A 25991-nucleotide genomic window follows, 5' to 3' on the forward strand; every position below is an offset into this window, starting at 1 on the left:
AAAAGCTGAGAGAAAAGATGCTCTGCCGGAAAAATAAGAATACAGGGGCAAGTTTATTTAACATTGACTAAATGGCTATCTCGCTAATTTGGTGAGATACCGCCAACCTTCCAACGGTTTTGGCAACTCATTTTTGTCACCGAATCTCGCAAGAAATCGCCAAAAGTCGCCAAATTTGGCGACTATTAGGCGGCATTTTGAGCCAGTTCCTCTATTGCCATAATAGGTATTGTAATTGAATAACTGTAATTGATTTCATATGTAACTATAACTGTTTCTGGCCCTCATATGCCTTCCAGTAATTTCGAGATGCAGAAAGTACAAGGAATATCTCGGTGACTGGAATTATATAAGACCGGAGAGAGAATCTGCTCTCAGTTTTTGTAGTTGTTAGCTCCCCAAGTAGCTCATGACGTAGCAAAGACGTTGCACACTGGTTTGAGAGGTTGCAAAGTGGTCGTAGTAACGTCTTTGCTACGTCATGTGCTACTTGAGTCAGAACGACTTCAGAGTGTTGAACTTTTAAAATGCTCTTTTCTTGCCTTGTGTTGAACTTTCTTAGTAGTTACTGATTGTACTCTGTGATACTGTGAACACCTGTACGAATATTTCTGTGGAAACTTCCAAAACTCTGAAGTGTTTCTTTTGATAAAGTAAATTTTATCAATTTATCAAGGGAACTATGTGCATTGGATCTATTGCGACCCCGTAAGCACGCAAGAATATCTTCACAGGAGGCTTGCAGATAATCTTTCACTGATTGGACATACCAGATTCTCCAAAAAGTTCCTAGAACTCCAGGCAAAGCATACAAATTTGACAGCATTTATTCAATCAGTGCTCATCAGTCACACGCTGCCAACGTTCTGGCAAAACTATTACTAGCAACAGCAAAAACGTTTTAATATCAACAGCAAAACTAATCTTTGTCACATATAAAGGTTTCAAAACAAGCAGTCATTTAATGATCCGACCCAAAGCTTCAACCGTGAAGATGCTTCTTCTCGAAAACATGATAATCCATGGGAGTGAGTTCTATCCAATAGGTTTGATGATTGTGCATTTCGAATCAAGTATCATGGATGAAGAATTATCATTTAAGTTATTAAATTAGCTCATATATTCACTCAGTATAGGGTCCACAACACATTAAATCAGTTTCTACACCTTCAAGTGTCTTTTTGTCGAGTAAGACCAAAAGTAAACTTTCAATTTTGCGCTCCGTAAAATCTGTCTTCATGCCCGCTGGCCGAATTGCTTGTTTTTGCATAAAAACTGTAATTTGAACTGTAAAAATTGTTTTTATAATCTTTTAACTGTGTTTGGCGTTTTATGATTTCCTATAAGATTTTTTTTTATTATTATTATTATTTTACCTTACCGCGAAGTGAAAACTGAATTAATTGAATGAGAAATGCATCTCTAATGAAATTCGAGGAAATAAGTGTTTCATATTAGTAGAAAATACTGTAGCCAATCTGTTTCGGACAGAGGAGGATGTTTACGAGTAGCGCATGTACATTAGGTAAGCAGCGCTGAATCGCCTGTGAAAAACTGTTTATTTTTTATTTGTTTAATTTATTTTATATATCGTTTTAGATTTATTATAGTATTTGAATAGAACATGTGTCAGAGCTTAGATAATTCTTCACGTGATATATATATATATATATAACTCTAAATGAAATGCATGAAAAAGTGCGTATAATTTAATATTCTGTGCAAGGATGTGGTGTATACATCAGATTTTTTAAATTTGTTACAATAAAGACATATATCTTTTGCATAGTTTACCTTGTAGTGTCATCAGGATTTTTTTAGAGGCAGAAAAGATGAAAACTAGCAAACGCCTTCGCCGGGAATCGAACCACGGACCTCTGGAATACCGGCCCAGCGTGCAGAACCACTACACCACGAAGGACGCTCGGAAAGTAAGAGAAATGCCTTATTACCTTAATGGGAATATGAGGTTTTGTAATGTAGAATTGTTACAGAACGATGCCTAATAAGAATACGGAGTGATACTCGATATTGGAAAGTAAAAACATATATCTCTCATGTGTAGGCAAAATCAGCATAGTATTTGAGAATAATTATTCTATGCAATTTTAATCATTAACAGGAAATAGGCGATTTGTTGCGCAAATGCAATTTGGTAGTTCGCAACTATATGCTAATATTCAATTTGAATATAGAAAAATATAAATTTTTATTAAATATTTTCATAATAATTTTGAAATTTTACTCAATTTGAGTGAGAATTAGCATTGTTTGCGATAACACACGTTCAGAACACATTAAAAAAAATCCCATGGATGCTAAACGATGCACAAATAAATTATTTACACTGCAGTTTCCAAATGCTATCATAATACCCTAAGCAGAGTGGAAGGGGGGGAATTAAGCCAAAATGTCGAGGTTTTGAGGACGACATGTAAAACTTCAGAGTTTGGCAGAAAACTTTCTGATAACTTCTTCCATGTGTTTTTGATCAGATAGCTCGCTTCTAGGAAGTCATAAGGCATTTCTCCCGCCTTCTTGGTGTAGTGGTTCTGCACACTGGGCCGGTACTCCAGAGGTCCGTGGTTCGATTCCCGGCGAAGGCGTTTACTCATTTTTCATCTTGCCTGCTTCCAAAAATCCTAATGTCGCTACAGTGGCGCCTGAACTAAAGGGGTATTGGATGAGGATTCTTCTCACCTAGGATTTGGCGATTGGGTCCCTTAAAAACCCCAGTCGCCCTTTAAAGGGGGGAGTATATAAGGTATTTCTCTCGCCTTCTTGGCGTGCCTTCGTGGTGTAGTGGTTCTGCACACTGGGCCGGTACTGCAGAGGTCCGTGGTTCGATTCCCGGCGAAGGCGTTTGCTCATGTTTCATCTCTCTGGCTTTTCCAATAAACCTAATGTCTCTACAAAGTTACCGTGTTAAAACTTACTGGCAGTTATTACAATAGGTACAGTAGAGATTTTGCTTTGTAACATGCAAGTCTTATTCTATTTCCAATCATTAAATCAAGGACATGGTATGGGCTTTCTAAAATCGATGCTAAATGATAAAAAATACTCATTCGTACAACTCGGAAACAAATTCACTCAGAAAACTTCTTAACATCCTCTTACAGTGAAGTATCGTACACCATGAAGTAAAATATTCCTTCGGAGGAACAGATAAAAAGCACATATTCAGTTGCCGCTTGAGGAATGTTGCTTCTCCATTTACAATTCGGGGAGCTGCTACTGCCTCTGTTTCTTTCTATCTTCCCCGAGGTGAAAGATTTAATAAAGTAAAGAACCCAAAAAAAAAAAAAAAAAAAAAAAAAAAAAAAAAAAAAAAAAAAGAAACGTTTTGGAAAATATAATCCCTCGAAGAGACATAAAGAAGATCCCTAATGGCGTCACTCCGGACATGATAAAGCGTGTGAGTCGCATGGAAATGGCGTTTAAACTGACCTCGAGTTTAACCCTCATTCCGAATTTACGAGCCCGCATGTGTACTTGTGCCGTCCCCACCCCTAACATATATATAGTTGGGGGATGTGATAGTTTATTACGCACTTTTTTTTTTCCGAAGACAGTTGGTTTTCAAGATTGTAGCGTTGAAATACTCTTTAAATACCCCCCCTCCATTCTGAAAATGTATAACGTAGGCTTGTGGGATTTGTAACGTTTATTTCAGGCTGTTCTTTGTTGCACTGGCTTTTTGCAACCTTTATTTTATTTTTTACTTTCATGCGTAAAGTTCCGTGTTATATTTGTTATGTCATTTGTTACATATTTAACATATTTATATAAACAAATTTCTAAACAATGTATTACGTATTTACGCATGTATTTTTAAGCAGTACAGTTGTAATCCTTAGTGATATACAAATGTGAAACGTTGTCTATAAATTGTTATTTCCTTGATGTAGACCCCAGTAGACAGATTATTTCGAAATTCTACTAGAAGTTGCATTAGAAGATAACTCATTAAGGATCCAAAATTTCAGATATTTCTGAGGAATATAAAATATACAAATAAAAATACTGCAGGAAGTGAAGATTTTAATAAGTGACACACTTGTCATAAACTATTGTTACGAAATGTCCAGTCGCGGTAAGATAGCTTCTCCGCAAGGCAGGTTTAGGGTTCCCATAAAAGGCCAAGAAAAGGCAGGCTTGCCACATTTGGCGACAAAATTGGCGATATGCCATAGACGGATGGAGAACCTTCTGGAACGAATTCTTACTGGTTTAGCCCAGAATGTTCTCGAATACAAGCTGAAAGCTATATAATGTGCGGAGAGTCAGTAAATGAGAGTCCAGCGAGTTGATAGTCAGTCAGTGAGTGCATCGAAGGAATCTCTTAGTGTATCGCAAGTTAGTGCATCGTTGAGTTTGATCTTAGAGTGTGTTGAGCTCTGTTAACGACTGAACCGAGGAGTCGGGAGCTGTAGTCTAGTGTATCGTCGAGTGGATCGCGAGTTGAAGCGTTGAGAGTCTTGAAGAGTTCCGAGAGCGACTGAGCAGAGTCGGGAGCTGTACTCTGGTGCTTTGCCGTGAAGCTGTCTCCACCGTTATAGCCTGACTGTCTGAAGACTGTGTCGCTGATTGATCCAGCCTGTTTATAATAGATCTTCGACGACCGTAAAAAGAGACTTTTGAGCTGTCTTGAATACTACTGGCCAATAAAATGTGCTTCGATACTTCATCAAGCGTCCTTGTTATTCACTCCAAATCCACGAACCCTTAAAACGTACGTAAGAAGAAGAAAAACGTAACAATATGAACACACTCCTGAAATTAGTGTATCGTCGAGTGGATCGCGAGTTGAAGCGTGGAGAGTCTTGAAAGTACGTAGAGTTCCGAGAGCGACCGAGCAGAGTCGGGAGCTGTACTCTGGTGCTTTGCCGTGAAGCTGTCTCCACCGTTATAGCCTGATTTGTTAAGTTTAGGATTGTGTATCCATAGATCGCCAATAGATGGCGGTAGTGTTTGTTTGTAAAAAGAAACTGTGATGTCAATTATGTATATGTATCAGTTCGTCTTTGGTGTTCATGAATAAATGTTGTGTGGAAGAACGCTCCTCTGTTTATTACTTTAACTGCGATCCAGTCTGATTTATTAGAGATTTACACATATTTTGTTTATGGTGCCTGCAAACCGGGATTATTACGAACCAGAAAATCGACAGACTGAATATTTCGAAAATGGAGGGCGTTCTTGACCATTTGAAAAAGAAACGATCGGTTGTAAGACAATTAACTACGAAACTGATAACCAAAGTCGAATCGAATTTAGCAAATAATATTCCGCTAAATGAGAAAATTGGGATAATCGAGGATTTATATGAACAGTTAATTGAGAAAAATCAATGAACTGAAAAGTTTAGATTCAGAAATAGAAACGAAAGTAACTTCGGAGGAGATTGAAAATGAAGTTACCTTAAGTCAAGAATACCAGGATAAAACTGTTATATGGAGACGAAGAATGCAACGATTTTTGAAGAAGAATTCGGAATCTTCTAGAACAGTTCATCAGAACGAAACGGCTAATGTTGCACTTCCAGTTGAAGCGAAAACAGTGAAGTTGCCACGTCTGCAAATCGGAACTTATTACGGAGATTCGTGTAAATGGTTAGACTTTTGGAACCAATTCGAAAATACAATTCATAATTATAGTGGATTGAGAAAAACTGAAAAATTTGCGTACCTAAAATCCTTACTTGGATGTAATGCTTTAGCTGCCATTTCCGGTTTCGCTTTAAGTGACCAGAATTATGATTCCGCAGTAGAAATATTGAAAGAACGTTTTGGAAGACAAGATGTTGTTATCACCTCGCATATGAATAAATTATTATCCCTTGAACCAGTGGGAAACATTTCAAATGTTAAAGCACTGCGTAAGCTGTACGATGAATGCGAAGTCAACATTCGATGTTTAGAATCGTTAAACGTTACTTCTGGAAGTTATGGAAATATTCTCTGTCCTATCATTTTGCAGAAATTTCCAGAGGAATTAAATTTGGAATTTAATCGAAGTCGAAATATGGAAGCAGGATTTGATATAAAGGAACTTATAGAATTCTTAAAAAAGGAAGTTGACTGTCGAGAAGCTGCAAGTTTAATGAACTCTGCGAAAACGAATCAGAAACCATACTTTCGTCAAAATGAACAACGCACGAAAGTTTATCCGAATTATAAACCGAAAGTTCCGACTGCTTCAGCTTTATCAACAATTGCATACAAATGTATATTTTGTGATAAAGAAGACCATACGAAATATAAATGTACTGAGGTGAACTCTGAAGAGAAACGCAACATTTTGAAACGTACAGGAAAATGTTTTCTGTGTTTTGGATGTAAACATTTAGATATCAACTGTAAGAACAAACAGTTTTCCTGCAAAAAGTGCCGCGGTAAACATCATGAAAGTGTGTGTGTAAATCCCGCATCAGCTGTCTCCAGTGTAAAAAATAAGGAAACCGAAACATCAGCAGAAATTGTTCAAAATTCTTCTGCCAAAACTGGATCTAATATTATGCTTCAAACGGTGTATGCTGTGGCTGAGGGCAGAAATAAGAATTGTATTGTGAGATGTCTTCTTGACGGCGGTAGCTAAATCTCTGCAATTCGAGAAGATTTATCAAGAAAATTACAGTTACCAGTGAAAGGAGAAACTGTTTTAAATCTGCATACCTTCGGTGAAAAGAACGGGAAACATGGGCGTCGAAAGAAAGTTGAACTTACGCTCCGGAATATTACTTCCGGAACTTACGCTCCGGACCCTGAAAAATTCATAAATCTCGATGTTATCGAAGTACCAGTCATAACAAATGCCGATATACGGATACCAGATGTAGAAATGAAATCCAAACTCCAAGCATTCGGCGTCACTTTGACAGACTGCCGCGGCGCCGATGGAATGAATCATATTTCCGTTTTAATCGGCGTGGACAGTATGTGGAAAATAGCAAGCGAAGAAATAAAAAGGATAAACAGAAATGCCGTAGCGATGAAAACCTTGTTTGGGTGGTGTATACAAGGCAGATTTTCTTCATCAAACTTTGGAATCCATGATGCGTGTTTAAACGTAAGTGTAGAAGAGAAACTTCTAAAAAGCGTCGAATCGTTTTGGGATATTGAATCTATAGGAATTAAAAATATTTCTGACGAAGAACAAAATGAAATGGCGTTGGAAATATTTAACATCTCGATTACACAAAAGGGTGATAGATACGAAGTTAGACTTCCATGGAAAGATCAGAATGTGACTTTAAGAGACAATTTTAAGAATGCTGAAAGACGATTTTTAAAGCTGATCGAACAATTTAAATCAAACTTGAACTTTTATGCGCAATATAAAGAAGTGATTGACTATCAGCTTAAGGAAGAAATCATAGTAAAGGTCGATCTTGGTACTCCATCTGGGAGACGAACTTAGTACATACCTCACCGTGCTGTCATCCGTGAAGATCATAATTCTACGAAACTTCGCATTGTTTATGATGCTTCTTCAAAGGAAAAAAAATCATGAATCTCTAAATGATAATTTACTACAAGGACCAAATCTTCTTCCTGAACTTTTGAAAGTTTTAATAAATTTTCGACTTCATCGAATTGCATTTGCGTCAGATATTAAGAAAGCGTTTTTGCAAATTTCTGTTGCACCTGAAGATCAGGATTCAATGCGATTTTTGTGGATTGATGAGAATTCAAGTTTGAGCAATCCGAGAATTCAAGTTTATCGGATGTGTCGTGTAATTTTTGGAGCAAAATCAAGTCCATTTTTGCTGAGCGCTTGCATTAAGCATCATATAAAGAAATTTGAAGACATCCATCCCAGCACTGTAGAAATGTTAGAAAACTTCATGTATGTTGACGATTTTATTTGTGGATCAAATACGGAGGAGGAAGCTATACAGATATATCATAAAGCCAATGTTATAATGAAAAAGGCATCAATGACTTTGACCAAATAGAATTCTAATTCGGATACTGTAAAAAACCAGTATAAATCAAGTGACAACTTCGTTAGCTTTAAATTGCCTGACTGTGATTACCCCTCAAAGATTCTTGGACTGCAATGGGATACAATTAAGGATATCTTCTGTTTTAATGCACAAGACGTTATTGATTTCATCCAGTCAAATGACCAAACAAAACGTTGTGTTTTAAAAGCTGCTTCAAAAATCTTCGATCCTATTGGGTTTCTTGCTCCATATGTTATTCAAGCAAAAGTTCTGTTTCAGGATTTATGGCTGAAAGGTGTCATGAAAAGGTACTTCATAGTGGTGTAAATGAAACTTTAGTGCAAGTAAGAGGGAAATTTTGGATTTTAAAAGCTAGACGTTTTGTAAAATCTGTGTTACATGATTGTAGATTTTGTGAAAAATATAATGCTAAAGCTGGACACGAGATATCGGCTCCTCTTCCTGCTGACCGAGTGGAGAAAGCTCAACCATTTGAGGTAAGTGGCATAGATTTCGCTGGCCCTTTGTGTTTAAAGGATGGTACAAAAGTGTATATTTCATTGTTTACCTGTGCAGTGACTCGAGGAGTCCATTTAGAATTGTTATCAAATTTAAGTACAGAGTGCTTCATTCAAGCCTTACGTAGATTTTTTGCACGTAGGGGTATTTGTAGAGTTATATATTCTGATAATGCTAAAACCTTTAAAACTGCTGATCGTGAATTAAAATATTTGTATAAATTATGTAAAGATGAAAAGGTTCTAAATTTCCGTGGTAAAAATGGGTTTGAATGGAAATTTATTGTAGAAGGTGCTCCTTGGTGGGGCGGATTCTGGGAACGTTTGGTAAGATCTGTAAAAACTTGTTTAAAACGTATCTTAGGTAAAGCTTCTTTATATTATGAAGAACTGTATACTGTTTTAGTTGAAGTTGAAGCTGTTATTAATTCTAGACCTATAACGTATGTATACAATGAACCAAATGAACCTGATCCTCTTTCACCATCTCATTTTATAACTGGATCTAGATTGACTGTTTTACCTTCACCTGAATCTAAACTAGAATCTACAAGATCTCAGTTGATTAAAAGATGGAAGCATAGGCAATTAATATTAGAGCATTTTTGGAAAAGGTTTTATAAAGAATATTTGTTAGAATTAAGATCAGTCATGTTTTCAAAACCTCCAAAGAATTCTCCCGTGTTTAAAATTAATGATGTTGTACTTGTACGAGAAGATAATGTGAAACGCTGTAGCTGGAAGATAGGTAGGATTAAGGAATTATTTCATGGAAGAGATGAGAGAATTAGATCTTGTGAGATTCAGTTGGATAAGGGTGTTGTTAGAAGACCAATTGAAAGACTTTATAATCTTGAAGTTCAGTAAAATTGATGCATCCGTTTACGGATGCATGGGGGGGGGAGTGTTAAGTTTAGGATTGTGTATCCATAGATCGCCAATAGATGGCGGTAGTGTTTGTTTGTAAAAAGAAACTGTGATGTCAATTATGTATATGTATCAGTTCGTCTTTGGTGTTCATGAATAAATGTTGTGTGGAAGTACGCTCCTCTGTTTATTACTTTAACTGCGATCCAGTCTGATTTATCTGAGACTTACATATATTTTGTTTATGATTGTCTGGAGACTGTGTCGCTGATTGATCCAGCCTGTTTATAATAGATCTTCGACGACTGTAAAAAGAGACTTTTGAGCTGTCTTGAATACTACTGGACAATAAAATGTGTTTCGATACTTCATCAAGCGTCGTTGTTATTCACTCCAAATCCACGAACCCTTAAAACGTACGTAAGAAGAAGAAAAACGTAACAATATGAACACACTCCTGAAATCACTTGACGCCATGCTCTTATGGTAGTACAAAATGTGTTACTATTCCTTTCACTTTTATATGCAGAAAAAATTTTAAAAAAGTTCTGCAACTTTTAGAAACATTTTTAAGAACATTCAGAATGATCGATATTTGGCAGTCGCAAGAATATGAATTTTTTTAAAACTTTTTTGCAACTGTCGAAATTGTGAGCGTGTATTCTGGGTAGTAGCTTTTCGTTCTTTGAAAATCGTAATTTTAAACTAATTTAATTATATTTTTCGCTTCCAATATCTGAACCTGCCAAAGTTGTTGAGCGCGGTATAATTCTGTCGGTTTGCCGAGAAAGCATATAGACGACTTGCCATCCCGTAGTTTATTGAAGACTTAAGGGGAGAGGGGAGTTTTTAGATTTGGCAAAACATCTACCAAAAGGAGATGAGCAACATGTGTGTGACAGTTACTACCAGTTACCACTTTATATGTCGATATCGAGGAGAAATTTTTATCATCTTCATCTTTTCATCTGACTAAACCTAATACTAATAATACCATTACATACACTTTTCAGGGTGTACGTGAAGCATATAAGGTTCTAATTGCTGGTCTAAATGAATAATGATACGCTCTCGAGGGGGGGGGGAGAAACTTCAAAAAGTGTATTTCCGTTTTCTAGCTGTTTATTATTCCGTTTCATTGAACAAATGGTTATTTTTGATATTCGAAAGAACAATAATATATAAGAAAATATAGATAAAGTTATTCCATTATGCAGACTTCTTTCCTTTTAAAGTAAGATATCCATTTTATTTTACTATTATTATATTACTGTGAAGAAGTGTAATAGGCTGCAAGGAGATCGAAATGGTCTCCGATTCTAGAAGTGAAAAAAAACCTCAGAGTCTTGACTGTCAAACCTCCGACAGGTGTCTATTACAGACATATTTCACGTTGTCAATTAAATAATAAAAAAAGGAACGACTTCTTCCCTTAAATTTACGCGCATATTCTTTATTCACTAAAGAGTAGGGACCACGTGTCAAGAACAGACACGGAGTTAGTGACATTACCTCTTTTTTAACTGTAGCTATGAGTCATCCTTCAAGCGTCGTTTAACCCATTGATACCCCCTTGGAAAGAAAAAAAAAAAAAGAGGGATGGAGTACTTTAGAAGAATGAAGCATCGAAAAAATAATAAGCTATTGGAGAAGTGAAGTGGAGGAATGCGACGTTAAAGAAAAAGTATAGAGTGAGGTGGAGTGATCATTAAAAGGGTGGGAGTTTTTGAACCCTCTTTGAGTGCCGCGTAATTAGATTAACACTGGGGCAAACGAACGATCTAGCAAAGCATTTCGGTAGAGATGATGGACTTCGTTGTCTATAGGTTTCATTTCTGCATTTAATAGTGGTTACAATTTAATCAACTGTGGCTTGGACGTCGGTGGTTAAAATATGTGCTTTGAAATTTCTATTTAGATTTTGAAATAGTTTGTTTTTATGTAATTGCAGTTTTGTAAAAATAATATTTCGAGTTTTAATGTCCAATATTTAATGTTTGAAAAAGTGTACTTTTAATCTTGCAGTGGTAGTCTGTTATATAAGGGGAAATACTGGAATTTTATTTCTCTGTTCTTACAAACAGCTGTTTGCCTGTTTAGTAATTGCGACAAAGCATTCCGCAGTTGTCTGCAAGAGAATGCATAACTTAGCATAGGATTTTTCTAAAGGAAATTAATTCATAATTACGTTATACATGAGGAAAGTCATCAAAACTCCATGTAGACCCATTCAGTTACCCAGAACCCAATACGGGTCAAGCTATTCTGTGGCCACTCAATCAATGGCATTGGTTTTATTCTAAGGCACAGTTTCTTAAACTGTCGGTTGCCAAAAATTTTATCAGTTTTGATATTTCTTTAACTTATTATAATAATTTTACAATTACCAAACATTTTTACGCAATGTATCTGAAAATAGATAAAGATAAGACAATACAGACAAAGAAAAAACGGAAACGTTTCGACGCATTCTTTTTATAATATAAACGTTCATTTTATTTGCTTTGCACGTGACGCTGTCATTTCGTCTGTTACTTATTTAAAATTTTTACGTTGTTCTATGTCTTAAAATTATAAATTAAAATTAATGACCGAAAACTGCAAAAGTATATTACAGTACAAGTGAAAAAATTGACAGTTTCACTCGCGCGTGTGTCGGATTTGCGCAATGCATATGTGGCCCCACAAAATTTTCGTAACTATTATGAGGTCCAGGGGTCGCGAAAAAAATCTCAGTAATAAAAGGGGGTCGCGACTTATAAAAGTTTAAGAAGCCCTGCTCTAAGGAATGAACGCTGTCTTTTCTCAGATTTCATATTTATACTCTTATAAATAGCTGTGTTTCCCTGAAAACGTAAAACGCAGCTTTGCTGTTGTCAAGATGCATTATTTTGGCGTAAAAGATCATTTTTCTTTTTTAAAATTAAATTTCTCAAGTATATAATCAAGCACTGTAAATTATACAAGCCATTACCTTGTGGAGACACTAGGTATTTTTTTAAAGAAGGTGAGATGAAAAATTAGCATTGCCCTCGCCGGGACTCGAATCACGGACCTCTCGAATACGCGCCGAGCGTGCTGACCACTACACCAGGAAGGCATGCTAAGAAGGCGGGAGAAATGCCTTATTACTCCCCCTTTTAAAGGGTGACTCGAGATTAGGGGACCCAATCGCCAAATCCTGGTGGTGGAGAATCATCATCCGCCACTTTTTTTTTAGTTCGAGCGCCACTGTAGAAACATTATTTATTTTTTGAAAGTAGGGGAGATGAAAAATAAGAAATGCCCTCGCCGGGACTCGAACCACAGACCACTCGAATGCGTGCTGACCACTACCGAAAAAACCACAAAGGCATGCTAAGAAGGCCTGAGAAATACCTTATAAACTCTCGTTATTTAACACTAAAAGAAGAAATAATATCTTATATAATTTTCAACATTCTGAAAGATTCCCAATATATCGACATCATTTCACGAGTCTAATTAAAGGTAAGATAAACTGGGCAGAATATAGTATTTATTAAAAAAATATTTCAGCCGCAACAAAGTATATGATATTTCTGTCAGGCAATAAATATTTAATTATTTGAGTAGCGTTACTTTTCCCCCCTCCAGTTTTGAATTTCACTTGCGACATGTTTTGTCTGAGTACACTTGAGGCCGTAGAAAAAATAATTTATAAAGCCAACATCACTCTTTTCAAAAAGTGGCGATACCTTAGTTAAACATGAAGTATTATGTTTTCTAAAGAAGCAAGTTAACTTTTTTCCGCCTATATCTGTGATATGTTCGTCTTACTACATGTTTTTGGATTAATGTATATCGTGTGTTTACGTACCTCGTATTAGAATGGCGCCGACATGGATGACGCAGTTTCGACTTTGATTATACTTAATAAATTCAGTCACTCTCGGTCTATTTCAACCAAATTGAATACATTTAATAATAAAACATTCACACGTAAACATTTAGTAATAATTCAGGAGTACAGATAAGCATAAAATAAGAATTACAACCGTTACAGGCCAGCTACGCTTTTAGCGACCGAATCTTACGAACGACAAATCTCAAAAGCGTGTTGCCAACGCAGGGCAACGAAAAGGTAGAAATTAATTCGACAGGCGTGGAAGTGAACATACTCCCACCCTATCAGGTTTAGTCCTGATACATAGGCAACGGTGAAAGTTTATTAATTCCTCTTTTGAAAACACCAGTTTTAGTTTTGACAGTGGCTACGCGAGCTAAGCCGTCCTTGCCCGGATGGACATCGATGATCCGTCCAATAGGCCAAGCTAGCGGTGGAGATCCATCTTCGATAAGAACCACCATGTCGATTTTTAGATTGGGTCTGTTGGACTGCCACTTGGATCTCTGCTGAAGCGAAGTTAAGCATTCCTTTTTCCATCGCTTCCAGAATCCCAAACGTAGATTCTGTACAAGTTCCCATCTAGAACTCCTTGTCCGTAAATTCTGATGGGTCTCTGGAAAGGAAGTATCACCTGTAATGAAATGAGAAGGGGTTAAAACATTAATACAGTCAATATCAGTATCGTTCACGTAAGTGGACGTGAATTCAAAATAGCCTCGATCTGGGTAAGTAGAGTTGACAACTCTTCGTAGGTTAAAAGAGTCTCTTTCAATATCTTCTCAGATGAAATTTCGCTGAGCGAATGCCGGCTTCCAATATTCCTCCGAAGTGGGGCGAAGCAGGCGGTATAAAATGCCATTCAATAGATGACTTAGTTCTCGGGAAACCGATTCCGTTGCATACAAGGAAGACCAAATCTGACTTAGTTCTTGTAGTTTTCGGCATGCTCCCACAAAATTGGTACCGTTGTCACTGTAAATGTGCCGTGGTGCACCGCGACGTGAAATGAAACGTCTAAGTGCAGCGATAAACGAGTCTGCAGTCAGGTCACTGACTGCTTCTATATGCACAGCTTTAGTCGACAAGCAAACAAACAGAGCTATATAGCCTTTCGTTGTTTTAAAGCCACGAGCCTTATTAAATTTCATGGTAATAGGACCAGCGTAATCCACACCAGATGCGTAAAAAGGTCGTTCCAAAGTCACACGATGTTCAGGTAAGTCACCCATCAATTGCGGATTTGAAACAGCTTTAAATTGATGACATATTAAGCAATGGTTGACACAACTGCGTATCAGTTTCTTTCCTCCAATTATCCAGTAAGATTGTCTGATGAGGTGTGATAATAAAGAAGGACCAGCATGAAGGTAAGTAATATGAAGTTCTTTCACTAGTAATTCGCTAAATTTATGTCGAGAAGGAAGTATGACAGGATGTTTGATGTTAAATGCTAAAGATGAATTTCGAAGACGTCCTCCCACCCGTAAGAGACCATCTTTATCTACGAATGGATACAAAGAACGTAGTTGGCTCTTCTTGGGTAAAGGTTTCTCTTCTTTAATACATTGTAAATCATCTTTGAAATGATGATTCTGAATCCAACGAATAATGAAATTTTCTGCTACTCGAATCTCTAGAAATGTTAGCGGCATAAGGCAGCTGGAGTTAATGCCACTACGTGAAATGTTCTGAGTAACATGATGCTTCTTGCAATTAGTAATAAATCTTTGGCAGGAAGCCAGAATACGAACAGTTTTACAACGCGAAGAATAATGCTCGAACAAATTAGCTAATAAATCATTCGATTCACGTATATGAGAAATAAAAATAGGATCAGATCTTTGTTCGGCCTTTACTTCAGCATCATCTTCAGATTTTAATTCATATTCAGGCCATTTTTCCTCTTCCTGACGCAACCATGGTGGACCATTCCACCACAAAGTACAATTTGGTAGGAGTTGAGTTTCAATACCACGAGAAGCAATGTCTGCAGGATTCTGTTTAGAGGAAACATGATTCCAATGTTTAATAGGTATCACTTCTATAATTTGAGATGTTCTGTTTGCCACAAAAGTTTTCCACTTACGTGGATGAGCTGATAGCCAAGACAGAACTACCTTGGAATCCGTCCACGCAAAAATTTCAAAATCAAACTTCTTTAAAATGTTCAATAGAGATCCCATTAATCTGGTCAACAAATACGCAGCACAGAGTTCTAATCGAGGAATGGATACTTGCTTTATAGGCGCGATTTTAGTCTTTGCTACCAAAAGATTAACCTTAACCGTACCATTGCACTTTTGGCGACAGTAAATGGCTGCTACATAAGCCTGCGAAGATGCATCAGAAAATCCATGTAGTTGGATAACACTGTCCGTTGTAAGTATGACACGTCTCGGAATTTCACAATTATTGATTTGACTGAATGTCTCTTGAAATTTAAACCAATCATCTGAGATATGCTGGGGAAAAACTGAATCCCAGTCGCCTTTAACTAACCATAGTTTTTGATAGAATATTTTAATCAATATAGTGCAAGGAGATAAGAGACCTAAAGGATCGAAAATGCGAGCAGATTCTGCTAATATGCGTCTCTTTGTTATAGGTGCGTTGATGTGCAGTGTAGCTTTAAAACTGAAGGTATCAGTAGTTGAATTCCAAAAAAGTCCTAAGACTTTCGAACTCGAATTAGGAGATATCTCAAAATCAGAATTCAATGAACAATATTCCTTAAATTCAGTTAAGAATTCTACAGAATTTGAATTCCACTTCCTCAAATCAAAACCACGTGCATGTAAAATTGAAGATATTTTCTTGCAGACAAATACTGCGTCATCAACTGTATTTGAACCCGACAATAAGTCGTCCATATACATATCCTCTTGCAATATACGAGATACATCTGATTCCTCTTTAGACTCTAAAGCTACCTGCTTCAGACATCGAGTTGCTAAAAATGAAGCAGAGGAAAGACCATAAGTCACTGTTTTCAACTTGTACGTGCGCATTTTATCACTGGAATTGTATCGCCAAAGTATTAATTGATAATTCTGATCTTCAAGGGCTACCATCACCTGACGATACATCTTCTCCACATCGGCTGTGAAAACAATTTTAGGAAATCGAAAATTAATCAAAATCTCAAAAATATCTCTTTGTAATTTCGGACCTACCCCTAAAAGAGAATTCAATGATATACCATTTTCAGATTTTCAGGATGCATCAAAAACTACTCTTAATTTTGTCGTTGTGCTAGAAGGTGTAATTACCGCATGATGAGGAAGATAAAACTTTTCTGTATCCGATCTGTTAGATAAATCATCATTAATCACAGTCATATGTCCTAACTGTTCATATTCACGTATGAAATCTTTATACTGTCTTTCAAATTCCGGATTATCTTTGAATTTTCGTTCCATGGAACGCAAGCTAGAAATTGCTGCCGGTTTTGAATCACCCAACTTCAAATGCGATTTATAAAATGGAAGTTTTACAACAAATCGCCCATCTGAATTAAGAGCATGAGTGTTTTGAAAATGTGATTTACAAAATTGTTCCTCAGGTGTCAGAAATTCCTTCTTCCCAACATCGGCAATATCCTCCATTTCCCAGAAACGTTTAAGTTCGTAATCAATATTTATATTGTCTTCTAACTTTATGAAGTGTGCATTTGCTGTTTTTGGGCCTTCCATATTATTTCCGACCTTCCCAGCAATCACCCAACAGAAATTTGAGCTACAGGCTCATTTTTCGAACCATATATTTGGCCACATTTTAAAACGGAGAAAAAATAATCAGCTCCTAAACTCAAATCAATTTCTTTGGGTTGAGCAAAATTAGGATCCGCTAACGGAATAGATTTAATGTATTCTATATGCTTTACATTAATCACTTGTTCCGGCAATGGCAAAGTTAACCTATCCAAAATGTATGCGTTAAATCAATTACTTGATTATTTATCTTTGACCGAACTTTAAAATCAACAGAACCACGAGTTTTGGAAGCTGGCACTCCGCCAATTCCACGCAAAAGTAACCTTTGATTTGTTCTTTTTAATCCTAATCTTCGAACAGCTCGTTCAGAAATAAACGAACTTTCACTTCCGAAATCCAATAATAATTTAATTTCGATAGTTTCGCCACTGGACGAAAATGCGAGTGCGAGAACTGTAGGCAAAATCGCCGAGTTGCAATTTTGAATCGTATTACTGACAACTGCTTGACCTTGACCCTCGCATGATTCATTCGAAATTCTCTCTGGAGTGCTTTCGTTTCCATTTGGCGCTTTTAAAAGCTGTACGTTGTTAGCTTTAATATCTGCATACAACAAACTATTATGCGTTTTTGAATTACACAAATTACACTTTAACTGTGAATTACAGTTTTTGATTAGATGTGAATTTAAACATAAAAAACACAATCCTCGTTTTTTCACAAAGTTCTTTCTAGCAGTAACATCCAAATTCTTAAATTTAACGCATTTATATAAGACATGAAGTCCGTTACATTTCGAACATTTAGTATTACTAAATTTAGAATTCTGTAATGTTTTAGAACTAACATTACTACTTTTATCAACAACTTTAGCTTCCGCTTCTTTATTTATGACAATTTCGAGAGAAGAACACCTTAAATTTAAAAATTCAAAAAACGATTCCAATGTAGGAAAATCATCTTCCGCTGTTTTCTGTGCTTATAACTTTCGAGTTTCTGAATCTACCTTCTGAAGCAACATAAATATTAACCATGGATCCCTAGAAGTTGCTTCATCACCAAGAGCTTTTACACCTCTGATAACTTCATCGGAAGTATCAGCTAATTGCCGTAAATTAACATTATCAACCTGTGAAATACATTTTTGATCCATAAATGTTTTAATTAACGATTGTACGATTTGTTTCTTTTTATCGTACCTAGCGAGCAATTTTGCCCATGCTTCCTCATAAGAATTATTTGATAACGGAATATGCTTAATTATAGAAGATGGTTCATCAGCAAGTGATCCGATTAAATACTGAAATTTCTGTATATTCGATAAAGAAGTATTATGCACTATTGCAACAAACAAATCTTTAAAATTCATCCAGTCATTAAAGTTACCCGAAAAAATAGGAATATTTAACTTAGGTAACTTAAAGTTACTAATATTAGAATTTCCTGTAACATTTGGCACATTAGCCACATTCAATACATCTAACAAATTTTGATACTGAAGTTTCAAACCAAAATACTTCGATTCAAAATCTTCAATTTCTGACTGTTCTTCTGGTAATTGGGCATCAAATTTATCAAAATCTGAATAAATCCTTTCTAAGCGCTCCAGATGCAAAATTACTTCATTTTTAGATAAATCGGAAGAAATAGTATTCTGAAGCCTTGTGAAGAGCCGCTTTTGCCCTACCACGCAATCTAATGACAGTAGTAATGACAATGTAATCTAATGACAGTAATCGAAGTATTCAAGTTCAAAATCAAAATCAATACAAAATAGATATAAAACTTCAAGAATCAAATTTAGATGTAAATCGAGCTAAAAAATCACTTATCTGTACTTGAACTGCTGACGAATTCCACCTGAATCTCGCCGCCGTGCCTCCAGAATGATGTTTACGTACCTCGTATTAGAATGGCGCCGACATGGATGACGCAGTTTCGACTTTGATTATACTTAATAAATTCAGTCACTCTCGGTCTATTTCAACCAAACTGAATACATTTAATAATAAAACATTCACACGTAAACATTTAATAATAATTCAGGAGTACAGACTACGCTTTTAGCGACCGAATCTTACGAACGACAAATTTCAAAAGCGTGTTGCCAACGCAGGGCAACGAAAAGGTAGAAATTAATTCGACAGGCGTGGAAGTGAACATCGTGTTTCTTTCAGTTTTTACATGAAAACATTGCATTGTTAACTAACTTCTAATTTATTAAATTATATATGTTAATATAACAGTAATAATTAACAAGTTTTTAAAGCAATATCAGTGGATATATAAGATCAGAAATATTATTGCATACTGGAAGGATTCATGTACCTAATGTGCAGAAATACTACTGCATGAATCTTCTACTAATTAACAAGATATCAATCACTACAAACAATACACTGCATACAATCAACTCCGTTTCGATCATAAATAACGTTAAAATTATATCTGGTTATTAATTATTAAGCATAACAACGAGGATACTGGAGCGCATTAAGGGTTATTAACGACGCTTAGTGCTAAAGAATAGTTGTACGTAAGGAGGAGGAGCAGTGGTGCATGAATAATTATTGTTATTTTCGGTAGAATCCTGTTTATAATGGTCTACCTCACCGGTTCTCAACCTTTTGACTAGCGCGTACCATCTAAACAAAAATTTAAAACCTTTAGTACCAACAATACATTTTACATTGATTATTTTTCAGTTTCTCAACAGAAATATTAATTTTTTTCCTATTTGCACAACCTATTGTCTATTTGCATTAAATATGCACATATAAACAAATATTAGATGAAAAATTGATTATCATTTAAATTATCAAAATTTAAGTTATAATACTTTAATTCTAAAATTTAGTGTGAAATTTGGGCCTGTTTAAGAGAGGTAATTTCGTTATGTCTCGTCTTATTTCACTTAGTTTTAACCTTAAATTAGGATCCACTTTTAGTTTTCTTCTGTATTTATTTTTCAGATATAACATGGAAGAAAATCCTTGTTTGCACAAATAGGTTGTGCAAAAAGGCAATAAAATTTAATAGCTTTATTTAAAATGACTTTTAATTTTTTTCCCGGTTCAGCTAAAAGTTAAAACTGTGTTATTTTTGAAATTTTCAGTTAAGAGGTTGATCACAGAAAATTTCTATTAATTGTTCTTTTCCTTCACATAATAAAATTTCAGGTACATTAGAACAAAATGGGTTTCTTATCCAATTTTCTTTTTTATAACCCTTGGGAAAAATAACATTGAAATTATTTATCAACGAAAAGCAATGATTTTTAATGTCTGATGCCAATTCTTCTTTTATTTTCAAATTATGTTCACTTAAAACTTTCTAAAAGTGGTAAAAAGATTAAAATTTTGTTATTCAATTTTTTGATTATTAGCTCTAGTTTCTTTTATCATTACATTTATTTTATATCTTATGGTAAACAAATTAGAACTTTGTCCTTGTAATCCTAAATTTAGTTCATTTAACTTTTCAAAAATATCAGCTAAATATGCTAAATGTGCCAACCGTAAATCACTAAATAATTTCAATTTTGGATCACAAAGGTAAATTTGAATTTCCGATTTTTTTCTGAAGTTCAAAAAGACGATTTAAAACTTTGCCTCTGAATAAATACCTTACTTTGGAATGTAACAATAGCGTTAAATGTTCACTGTCCATCTCTTGGCATAAAATCGTAAATATTCTTGAATTTAACGCTCGGAAATTAATTTTATTAAAATTAACAATTTTCACAGCTTGATTCAAAAAGGTTTTCACGGATTATTTTGCCTACTAAAGCTTCACGATGATTGGAGCAGTGAGTAAATTTAGTTTCAGATGCTACTTTATTTGAGAAATAACACCGGAATGTTTTGCTGTTAAAGCCTGAGCTCCGTAACTGGATAACTGCTTCTCAGACATAAAATTGTCAATTACTTTGAAAATTTAATTTGCAGTTGCTCTATCATGAAGAAATTCACAAAATAAATTATCTTAGACAATTTGTTTATGTTCTTTGAACGGTATATAAACTAATAATTGAACTAAATTCGTTATATCAGTATTTTCATACAATTGTAATGCGAAATATTCACGGTGTTTTATTTTTTGAATAAGTGACTCTTTTGCGGAATTTGCCATTATTAAGTTCATTAGCTGCTTTTTCATTGAATAATGTTAAAACAATATCTTTAGCTCCTGGTATAACATTTATATATATATAAGGTAATATAAGGTTTTCTCCAATAGTGTCAGCTTGTCCAGGAGTCTTGGCAATTCTTAGGCTTACTAGGTAACTAGCTTCCAAAGCTTTTTTACTGGAAGTAACAAAACATTTCATTATTTGTATACTATTTTTGAACTCCGATAATTTCCTCTTAAAAAGTATTTTTAATTTGACACGCTTAGATTCAAGATGTCTTTTAAGAAACGATAGTTTCATCCTTTAATTGGATAATAGTTCACCGCAAATAACACACTGAGGTTGAGAGCCCATTTTATCTTCTTTCCAAGTAAACACCAAATGATGACACTATTTCACTATAGTTTCTATGAACAATTCTCCTTTCCTTTTCAATAGTGCTAGTAGATTATCCTGTATCCATCACCTGTAAATCATCACTTTTCCGCTCTGTCAATCCTAGCTGTTTTTCCATTTGAAAATCTAGATTTATTTTATTTTTTCACAAACATTTAAATGCACAATATATTACGAGTTCTTCAAAAATGAACGACGATATTCTCAACTCGCGTAAAAAAGTAAATGATACAAAGCAACAAGAACACAAAATACTTGTTAGAAACAGCAAATTGACGTAAAAAATTATTCTAAAATAGAGCAATATGAGCCCGGAAACAGTGGCACCATAAAAAGTAGGGAAGCTAATAAATCGATCAAGTCTAAAAGAATTAATGAGATACTATTAAGAATTAATAAGATAATAATTATATTATTATCTTTGTGTAGGAACTTATTTTTATTTCTTATTAAATACAGCATCTATTACTCCTTTATGACAAAATTTTGTTATGTTTATGGCTAAAAGAATATTTCTGAAAATAAATACGGATTTTTTTGCTAGGGGGGGGGCAACGATGCTGACAACAAAATTGGGTAAAAATCAATTTTATTATGGCATAACCTTAAAAAATAATATGTGTCATGTATTCTAGTATTTTATTACATTAGTATATGTCATAGATGCAAAATCTAATATAGTCATTAGGATTATTTTGAAGCAGGAAATCGAAGAAATGTGCAATGCCCTCGCTGGGATTCGAACCTCTCAGTGTGCAGACCATTACACCACGAAGACATGCTACGAAGGTAGGAGTAGCATGTCTTATAAATCTAGTAATTATTTAAAGGGCAGGATTCAGAATAGGCATCCTGTTTTGAAAGTGGGGAAATAATTCCCATTTCAGAGAAATCATATGCTGTTTCAAATTTAATTAAAAAAAAATCAGTACTCTCAAAAATAACTTTAGAATTATATATTTTTTTGTTGAAATTGTTTCAAAATTCAGTTCTAGCAAAAGAATTATCAACTTAATTTTTTTAATGCGTCTTTCTTTCCCTGTAATTTCTCTGCATTGCAAAATCTTTATAAGTTCAGTCACTGCTCAAGATTAAAACAAAGATATTCCAAATTTAAGGCTTCTAAGCTTACAGTATTTATGGAAAAAATATATGCATTTTACAGCTTTCTCACTAGTTCATAATCGATTACATACATTTTGCTTATCAGAGTTTCATACATCTTGAATTTAAGTCTAAAGTTAATCTTAGTAAAGTAAAAATGTGTAACATCTAAAAAGTGTTTAAAATTATCAATCACATTTATTCACTTTTCAGGCATAAAACAAAAGTCCAGAACCTTCTGCCTTGTAAAAATGAACAACCAGGTCATCTAGGAGACATAGGAGCAGCAAATGGTGTTACATATGAAGACGTGCTGATCAACCATCATCCTACAAGGATACCACAGGGACACCTTGGCGGGAGCCAAACTCTTATGCCTTTAGAGGTATGTCGAATATGAGTAAATAGATCCTATTGTAATCACTATTAACCCTTTGACTGCTATGGGTGCATATATGCATCCATCAAAAATCAAAAACCACTGGTTTAGACTACAGACACAAATGTGCACTCAGCAAATGCTTTGGTTGTTTACAGCTCTCTCATATGTATGCTCAAAAATTATTTCTGTCATATATGTCCAACACTCACAGAAATTCATTCATATTTCGTTCGTTGCCTAGTAGTGAGGAAATAATGAAGTCTTAAATTTATTTGGTCAGTCATTCTGTGGCCGCTCATGTGAAAAACTTCAACTTAGAGCAGTTAACAGTAAAAGGGTTAAACATGAAAGTTATTTATTAAATCACGCCAATTCCATATACTCAACACTTACTTCATTATTATTGAAATATTTCTTGCTGTTACATGATATTGTTGGCCCACTAAGTGGAATTTCTAGTGAAATTTATAGAAAGACACTGTGTGTGTAGGTGTCAAGCCTAAATTCCTATACAGCTGATTTTTTCATAGTGTTTGTCCATTCACTCTTGGTGCAGTGATGTGCATCTCTGCATGTACTTGTAATGATCTGAATCTAAATACTATGTAGTCTCAAACTAGTGGCCCCTAAAAGAATTTTATGTGGCTCGAAAATACATTTCAGTTTGAGTTTACATTACTGTTAAAATGAATGATAATAACACACCAGAAAATTTATAAATGGAGCTGATTAAATTATGCTGTGACATAAATCTTATTGAAGAATTTGAAGATGCATATTTGATTATATTTTATTTGTACATGTCAATAAACAAAGTTCAGTTAAGCATTTCACAAATTTCTGCACTAAGAAAAATTGCTTTGTTTATGAATATATTTGAATGTTAACAGCTTTTTTTGGAAAAAAAAAAAAATTCTAGTTATTTCTCTCCAGTGCTATAAAGTTTATCAGAATCGAATCATCATCAAATGCTACGCTCTACTGAAATAAAGAAGTTTATAATTATTTACACACAGACATATGCATGTTTGCTTACACATCACAGAAAATTTCAATAAAAGAGAAAGAGACTAAAATGTCATTATTTATTCTCAAGTTTTGTCCCACTCAGAAAATTTTCTCGGAAACCTTAGAAAGTTTTCATAATTTGTTTTAGTTTAAAGTAGGTTTATTTAATAATTAATTAAACATGTTAGAATCATTTGAAATTTTAAGCTAAACAAGAAATAAACACACTTATAAAATTTAAATAACTCACTCTAAAAAGTTTAATATTTAGCTGTCAATATATTTGACTTAACCAATTAAAATGTATTGGATGTACCAAACTTTCAGATAGAAAATAGATATAAATCAGAGTTTTTCACTTTGTTATTTTTATTTTATTTATTTTTTTTGGTTATTATGTTTTGATAAAATTAGCAACCAAAATTTTAAAAATCAGAATTTTTTAAATTTTAATAATGAAATATTTTCATTTTGTTCAAAAAAAGGGGGTCTGGCCCACTGTTTTCAGACTGTTAATTCGGCCTGCATGCAATTTGAGTTTCGAGACCCCATGCCCATGAACTAAATAACGGTATAATTTTTGAGAAGTCAATGATAATTGATGCAACAAATCTTGACACCAAGAAAAGTTTTTTAAGGAATATTTCTTTAAATCATATCTTCTTTGCCTCAGTGAATCGAACTTTGTAAATAAGTGTCTATTTAATTCTGACTTATACGCATATAGCTCATAAACATGATGCCTATTTCTGTTAATACTTCTTATTTATGCACATACTGTATTCTTCAATTGGATTTTTTTTTTAGTTACCCCCAGGTGGCTTACTAACATACAGGTCTACAGCAATGCAGAAGATTGTCTTGCAAATTAGTAGTTTGCTGCTTTTAAAGTCTTAAGAGATTTTTTTAATTGAAAAATGAACTGTTAGCTCTAGAATAACAGCTAGTCTAACTGATATAACTTGATTGACATTTTTTTAACCATCTAATATGAAAAATATGCAAGAAAATGTGTGGATTTCAAGTAGTAACATCACAGATTTCACAGAAAATCTTGCAGAAATTACAAATAGAAAAGAAAAATCTTGAAAGCTTCCTTTGAGTTATGAAGTAAATCCACAATAGAAGGATATCAATGTATAATAATACTACAGTACAAAGTCTTTAGTCCGGACGTCCATAATCCGTACCTCAAAGCTACAGACTTTCTGCGCATGCATAGCGTTTACGCATGTGCATTTGATGTATAACAGACGGTATAAGCTAGGCTAAAATTATCTAATTCAGTTAATGTTGCAGATTGCGTTGTTCCTTAATCTTCTAATTGGATCCAGCTTATTATTTTTTGCAGACTGTTAGAGCAATTTTATAAAAAGTAAGCTTGAACTTTCGATTATGTAAAAAAGAGTTTCCGATTCTGGAGTTGCCAAGGGATCTACAAAGCGAAAGCATGTTTCGATGTCCATCAAACAAAGTGGAATTGCTGCAAAAAAATGGATAAAGGCATGAAGAAAGTGACAGAGAGGTTAGTGAAAACGAAAAAATTACGATTGACAAGTTAATCGGTATTCTCGGCACAGCAATTACAGGACTTGAACAGTGAAACTTTGTAACTGTTGTAACTGAACAAAAAATTATGTCTAAAGTGAAAGTATTAACACATAAAACGAAGCAACTTAAACAACTTAAATTGAAAGAAATGTTTAATAAAGTAAACAAATAAATATTAAGCTTTTTTTTTTTTGTAAATTTTGATACCCTTTAGATCATAAGCTCTTTATTTCATAAATTATGGTTATATATTTTTAATTTTATAATTTCTGCATGCCATCTTACCAGATTTAAATTGATGATTATAATCCGGAAAAACCCCTAATCCGGAATCGCCGAAGTCCTGACGAGTCTGGATTAAAGACTTTGTACTGTAAGTACTATAAGTACTGATAGAGTAAAAGATGTAAAGATGTAAAAGATAGAGTAAAAGATGCAATTGCATCTTTTACTCTATACTAAATTTTAGTTAAGATATTATTTTAATAGAAATACAATACT

General features: G+C 34.5%; 1 protein-coding gene across 4 annotated transcripts in view; it reads left to right on the forward strand.

Moving 5' to 3' along the window:
• The window catches only part of LOC118193841 (uncharacterized), a 296810-nt gene that overhangs the window by 268875 nt on the left and 1944 nt on the right, over positions 1-25991 (forward strand). For all 4 annotated transcript variants that reach the window (XM_085815509.1, XM_085815512.1, XM_085815508.1 and 1 more), the window contains one exon: positions 22763-22934. In XM_085815509.1, coding sequence (XP_085671635.1) covers positions 22763-22934 — 172 coding nt within the window. The remainder of the gene's footprint in view (positions 1-22762; positions 22935-25991) is intronic.

Source organism: Stegodyphus dumicola, chromosome 4 (genome assembly GCF_044657685.1).
Source record: "Stegodyphus dumicola isolate Sdum_Otavi_A_Nest chromosome 4, ASM4465768v1".
Taxonomy (NCBI): Eukaryota; Metazoa; Arthropoda; class Arachnida; order Araneae; family Eresidae; genus Stegodyphus; species Stegodyphus dumicola.